At 49.5% G+C, this 6,662-nt stretch overlaps 3 protein-coding genes across 3 annotated transcripts; 2 read left to right on the forward strand and 1 right to left on the reverse strand.

Annotated features, from left to right (window-relative positions):
- Positions 1 to 880: 880 nt before the first annotated feature.
- COCCADRAFT_90823 (uncharacterized protein) lies at positions 881 to 1,129 on the forward strand (the record flags this gene model as incomplete). The annotated part of the gene is made up of 1 exon (XM_007712094.1): positions 881 to 1,129. One exon carries the CDS (start codon positions 881 to 883, stop codon positions 1,127 to 1,129), a length of 249 nt encoding a protein of 82 aa, XP_007710284.1.
- An 800-nt stretch (positions 1,130 to 1,929) lies between these two features.
- COCCADRAFT_3373 (uncharacterized protein) lies at positions 1,930 to 3,444 on the forward strand (the record flags this gene model as incomplete). The annotated part of the gene is made up of 2 exons (XM_007712053.1): positions 1,930 to 2,495; positions 2,925 to 3,444. The coding sequence occupies 2 exons, from the start codon at positions 1,930 to 1,932 to the stop codon at positions 3,442 to 3,444; spliced, it is 1,086 nt and encodes a 361-aa protein (XP_007710243.1).
- Positions 3,445 to 4,180: 736 nt separating this feature from the next.
- Positions 4,181 to 5,818, reverse strand: COCCADRAFT_90859 (uncharacterized protein; the record flags this gene model as incomplete). The annotated part of the gene is made up of 1 exon (XM_007712095.1): positions 4,181 to 5,818. One exon carries the CDS (start codon positions 5,816 to 5,818, stop codon positions 4,181 to 4,183), a length of 1,638 nt encoding a protein of 545 aa, XP_007710285.1.
- Positions 5,819 to 6,662: the final 844 nt, after the last annotated feature.

The raw sequence follows: 6,662 nt of genomic DNA on the forward strand, positions 1-6,662 counted from the left end.
ACTGTGTATCTTCAAAACCAAAAATACAGTATGGCTGGGTTTGCTTCTGGGCAACTGGGCCTTAGCGTTGGAAGCGTCAACGACGATGCATACCTGCTCTACCATTGAGCACTATAGTTCCACTGTTCTGGAGGTTTGAAAGATCCTCTATGACTCTTGTCTAAAATTGCGAGATACCAACTCTACATCCACATCTCCACATACTAGACACTGCGCACGAAAAGATACGTTAATTCTAGTAGTACACTGTCCAGCCTTTTTGTATTTTCACAGGTTCTAAATATCATACAAAAGGGGGCAAAAACAAATCTTTCTCTATGTATATGCAAGAGGCAACAGGGTTTTAATTAAGATGTTTTCCGTTCCAAAGATGTCTCACGTAGGTGGGCAAGGTGGTGGCAGAGGGGCGGCGCCGAAGGCACCTATATACACCAATACCCCAATGTAGGCAGCCTGGGCTCACACCTCTGGCATCATATAATATAAAACCAAGGGACTTTTTATGAAGTCCAGCCTGTATTTACATGCATTCCGAATTTTTGCATAGCAGGGCTTTGAACGCTGAACAGTCTGCATTGTACACCTGTGCGATGCTAAGACGGTTTGAGCTGTGGCGCAGGCCAGCCATCATAGCCCACCCCGATGCTTAGCAAAACGAGGGAGTGTACTCTTTTCCCCACGTGTGAACATACACGTAGCCCGCCTCTATCAACATTAACGGCGGCACGGCAAAGCCCAAACGGTTGATCTAAAAGCTTGCCAGGCTGCCGCGCTTCCATGCCGTCCAGCCTGATGCGACCAAGGACCGATGATACTCCGTCACAACATGTGATTGCTCAAGATACAACATGACGGCACAATCACGCTCACAGAAGACCTGATGGGCGCTGGTAACGTGCCCGCCTACGCCATACTCTCGCACACCTGGCTGTCTGGCCAGGAAGTCACCTTCGACGAGTTTACTGGAGGTCTTGGTCGTGACAAGGCTGGCTTCGACAAGATCCGCTTCTGCGCACAACGGGCTCAGCAGGATAGCCTACGGTACTTGTGGGTGGATACGTGTTGTATCAACAAGACAGATAATGTCGAGCTTCAGCATGCGATCAACTCCATGTTTCGCTGGTACTAGGGAGCGACTCGATGCTATGTTCTTCTAACAGATGTATTTGGCGCTGAGCCAACGACTGAGCATGTACCCAACATACCTGTATGGGAAGAAGAGTTTAGGCGAAGCCGCTGGTTTACTCGAGGTTGGACGCTCCAAGAACTGCTTGCCCCGTGTGTTGCAAGCTTCTACTCTAGAGACTGGATGCATCTAGGCGACCGAGACAACCTAAAACAGCTCATCCACGAGATCACCAACATCCCCTGCCCAGTCCTTACAGGAGCACCGTTGGATAACTTCAGAGTAGAGGAGCGCATATCTTGGTCTAACCAGCGTCAGACTACGCGTGTAGAAGACAAGGCGTACTCGCTGCTGGGTATCTTTGGTCTGTTCACGTTCCTCAACTATGGCGAAGGTGAGAGACCAATGCTTTCAAAAGGCTATGAAAAGCGATCGCAGAAGACTCGCAGGGATCGTTCCAGCGGCAGGCGTCAACGGTGAATCTTGGAGGGAGTACCGCCACCTATACACCTGGTACGTACAATGGCAGCCGGATAAAAAGCTTGTTGTATGTCTGATTTGTTTACGCTGCAGCTGTCCAAAAGCCCTCCTACTGAATACCATTTTCAAAGAACTGATACTTTCTTGGAAGGAGAGAAAAGCTCGAGATCCTTCATCAGACGTTGCTGGAGGACACAGGATGCCAAAAGATGTCGATTGTGGGACTCGGTGGGACTGGGAAGACTCAGTCAGCCTTGCGATTTGCGTACATAGTCAGAGAGACCATGCCAGCCGTCTCAATTTTTTGGATGCCTGCACTCAGGATGGAGAGGTACGAGCAAGCCTGCGTGGCCGTTGCCGCTGCTTTGCATATCAGCCAAGCGGAGACGAGTAAAGACAACGTAAAAAAGCTTGTGAAGGAGCATCTAAGTGCAGATCAGGCAGGACCGTGGTTACTTGTGCTCGACAATGCAGATGATCACAACATCTTGTATGGCACCGAGTATGCTGCGGGCATCATCGACTATCTACCGGAGAGCGAGAAGGGCATGACCGTGTTCACTACACGAGTGCAAGAATTAGCCGTGGCGTTGACGCGAGGCGACGTTCTAGAGCTGGGTTATATGAGCAAAGTAGATGCCATGAACTTCTTGGAGAAGTCTTTAATCAGAAAGAACCCCACTGAGGAATGCGAGGAGCTATTGGACGAGTTGGCGTACCTCCCTTTGGCCATCTCTCAGGCTGCCACGTACCTAAATATGAATAGAACGACTTTTACAAGGTATCTGCGGCTGCTGAGACATATAGAGCAAGATACCATCAGTCTAATGAGCAAAGAGTTCCAAGATCAAACACGCTACGAGGGCTCGGCGAACGCAGTGGCCTCAACGTAGGTAGTATCGTTCAGTCAACTTTCAGGGCGCGATACGGTGGCAGCAGATCTGCTAGCATTTATGTCGTGCATCGAGTGGAAGGCAATACCATAGTCGCTGTTGACGAAGGTGCAGTCGCAAGAGCGATTAGAAAAAGCTGTTGGCACGCTCTGCGGGTACTCATTTGTATCAAGGCGGGAAGGCAACAACACTCTTGAGGTTGACGGAAGAGAAGAATGGTACGACGTACATCGACTTGTGCATCTTGCTACCAAAGTTTGGGTAGACAAGTGTAGTAGTGCTGCAAGCGTGAGCCAACAAGCTATGGCACATGTTGCTAAGGTCTTCCCGAGCGATGAATTTACCAACAAGGCCGTATGAGGAGCATACATGCCTCACGCACTACGACTACTTGATACAAAATCACCTATTGATGCCCAAAGCAGAGCCAAGTCAAGTTATCGGGTGGGACGATGCCTAATTTTCGACGTTCGATTTCCAGAAGCAGTGAGATGGTTTGAGGAGTGCTCGCAATGCAGAGAAGTACTGGATGAAGGTGATCCAGATCGGCTGGAAGCGCAGCATGAACTCGGTGTTGCCTATCATTTGAATGGACAGATCGAGGAGGCTGTGAGGCTGCTAGAGTACGTGGTCAAGATGCTAGACGCTACGCTCGTAGAGGCTCACCCCTCTCGGCTTGCGTCGCAACAGACACTTGGCGTTTCCTACTGGCAGAATGGACAATTTGGGGACTCTAGAAGACTACTAGAGCATGTTGTCAAGAAACAAGATACGATGCTTGCAGAGACTCATTTTAATCAGCTAGCGTCGCAGCATCAGCTTGCTGTTTCCTACTACGGAGGTGGACAGGCTGGTGATGCTATAAAACTACTAGAGCACGTAGTCAAGATACAAAGCACCATGCTCGCACAGACTCACCCCAATTGCCTAGAGGCAGAGCGCTGATTACACCGCATGGTTGTTCATCAAAAACAAATTCCATTGCTTCTCTTCCAACGTCCTTGTCTCGAGTAGTTTCGGCAGTGTTCTTTCACATAACGCTTCGACATGCCTCTAGCAGTTAGATGCCTCAAAAACTACCCTCTAAGAACGGGATTCTGGAGACACGCACATAAGCACAATGATTGCAACCCAACAAAAGATCTGTACGGATCGTTTAAAGCGTCCGAAAAAACAAGTCTCAAGGGCTGCAGAAGTAACTCTATTCGATGCTAACAGGGCCCAAGGACCCGGCCTTGCATCATCTGGAAGGATTTCTGATAGATGTATAGATATTTGAACTATGTGGAGTTTGTAGAAGGGACATCCCTCGTGACCGAGGATTTCTTCGTGAATATCGCTAGACGATAGAACAATAAGTTGAAGAAGTAGCATGGCTTGAATACCCTTGACAATCCTGCGCTGTGCCATGCTCTTACTACTCACAGACTGGATTGAGGTTACTGGTTATCTTTTTTCCTCGTATATGACACACCTTTCCGATAAAATAAAGTATGATCTTTACGTCGCCTTGATAATATCAAAAAATGGTCTCTTTCATTTATATTAGGACTGATACCTGAGAAACTAAAGTTTACCAACCAAGTGAAACAACACTACTAAACATGGTATCAAGCGAGAGCAAAGAAGAAAACACCATCACAATCATAATCATAACCATAACCAACTCCACACCCCACATCTACTGTCCAGGCACATGCGCCACATTCCTAATATCCTTCGTCTCGATCCTACCCACAGCAGGATACATATCATGTCTATCGATGTAACTCTGCGCCGTCTTAACGTTCTGTAGCGTCTCATCCCTACCCTCGCTCTTGGCAGTTTCAACTTTTACAAGCATGTTTTTGTCGAATTCATTGCCGCCGTTTACTTCCCCTTCGCTGACGGGAAACACCTTGACTTCACCGCCGTCCTCAGCAATGGGCGGGATACTGTTGTGCTGCTGCCCCTCAAGCGAGAGAGTGTGCATGCGGGAATCCAGGTCGTCGGTGGGGAGTTGGGGGGACTGCGGTATTGCGCCGACAGATTTCGAACGTACAGCTTGTAAGGGGCTCATGGCGTCGGAGGTGGGATCTTGGGTTTCGACCGCGGAAAGGGAGCGCTGCGGGTCTACGGTCGGAACGCTGTTTGAGCGCTGTTTTTCCAGTGTGGGTTGTTGGGGGTGTTGCTTGATGCTCTTGTTCCAGGACTTGAATTTGAAGGCGGAGAGCCAGCTTGGGCGTTTTTCTTTGCCCGCATTGGGGTTGATGGCGCGCTCGGCGGCGAGCTGGATGTGAGATTTTGCTTCAGGTTTACGAGTGCCGGGTAGGAGTACTTTGGGAGCTGCTGACATGGGGGCTGGCGCGGGCCGTGTCTCTTGGTCTGATTTGCGGCGGACCGATTTTTCTGTGGTTGGCTCTGCGATGCCGAGTCCTGCGCGGTGTTGGGCGAGACTGGTTTCCTTGAGCTCTTGACTTATGTACTGCAGTGCCTTGTCGATGACTTCAATGTACTCGGGATAGTCGACTTCACAGGCCTCGCGAATCAGACGGAGCTTCTCCCAGTCCTGTCTCACTGTCGGGCCAGTCAGATCAGGGTGCCAGCCCATGCTTTTGAGATCAGATCGAATTCCACGATCGACTTGCTCTTTTACACCCATGAGATCAATCAGAGCATCAACCTCTGTGCGCACTGTCTTAACATAATCGTTGAAGCGCGCAGTGTCCTTGACTTGCCAATGCGATGTCGTCATACTCAGATTCCGCTTTAGACTAGACCGAGCACCAGTTTGGTTAAGGAGATCTTTTAGCAAGCCATACTTTTCACGGAAACCCTCCAGCCGATTGCTGTCTAAAGCGGGGTACTCGGCCTTGGAAAAAGTCTTTGGGCTTTTCAGGCCGTACATGCTCATCAGCTCGTCTCGTGACATGTTGCTAGGTCGGCCCGCGATCTCGTGAAGCGCCCTTCGAATCTTGGCGTTGATGACCTCTTCATCGAGTCTGGGATCGCGCACACCAAAGTTGACGGGCAGAGTTGGGTCTGGATTTGTGATTCCAGGATGGCTTGGAATCATGTGTCGCGCAATTGTCGCAGGCGGCGCAGAGATGCCCACGGCGTCTCCAAAGATGAGTAGTCTGCCCTGCTGGATGCCGAGCTTGGCAAGCGCCACTTTTTGCGCATGGTCGTGGTCTTTTGTCGGGTGGATGCGATTGAATGCCTCAACACAGGTGCTGAATTGCGAGGCGAGGGAGAAGACGTCAGTCAGCATCTGGGCTTTTGTCTTGGTCCCGGGTGGTTCTGTCGATTCGACATAGTCTGTTGTGGGCTTTGTGGACATGGCGGTTGAGGGCTACCTGTGGCTTCGAGGGAAGGAATGGAAGGGAATGGCAGTGGCAGAGAAGGAGAAAAAGGGCCAGATTAAAGGGGTCTTGGACGAGGGCCTAGACGCTAGCTGGCTACGTCAAGGAGCTGCGGGAAGATAGATGCATCCATCGTAATACATGGCAAGATGCAAATCAAACCAAATATTCACCGCATGTGCGCATGACGTGTGAGCATTTGTCCAGCGTCGAGGTGTGGCGCAGCGGCGTGCATAAAGGGAGCGGGGCTTGCTGAATCGGCAGGCCGTTTATCCTGACTTGGCTTTGCTTGCCCGCCCCCCATTTGCAACCTTGGCCTACGCCCACAGCATTCAAGCATCGGCACGCTCAATGCTAGGTCTCTTGCTGCATTGTCTCTGTGGCTGTACCATAATGTATGCCCAGAACCAGCTCTCGGAAAAATCCCTCAACATTGGCAGTCTACGTCGCGCAAAGCGCCCAGAGAAATTTTCTTAGTAAACTTTGTAGCCATGGCGGGAAATGTGTGCTAGCCTGTTTCGATTATATGCGCATACCTAAGACCTTACCATCTCCACATAGAACAAAACGTGAACTACGTCTAGACTCTAGCTAAATAATAGTTTAATTCTTACTCTTTACACTTCATCTATATTATAAACAAGTTTCTTAGTAAGTTAAACAACTTTTATTATTAACGTGAGCGGCAAGCGAAGCGGCCGGGTAAGCGAAGCGGCCACCTAATTAAGTATTTTATCTTTGTACGTTAATAACTCAACACCACAACATAGTATTGCATTAAGAAGTAGCTTAAATTAATCGTCTACTTCTATTGTATCTTTT

This window comes from Bipolaris zeicola, assembly GCF_000523435.1.
Source record: "Bipolaris zeicola 26-R-13 unplaced genomic scaffold scaffold_38, whole genome shotgun sequence".
NCBI classification, from domain to species: domain Eukaryota; kingdom Fungi; phylum Ascomycota; class Dothideomycetes; order Pleosporales; family Pleosporaceae; genus Bipolaris; species Bipolaris zeicola.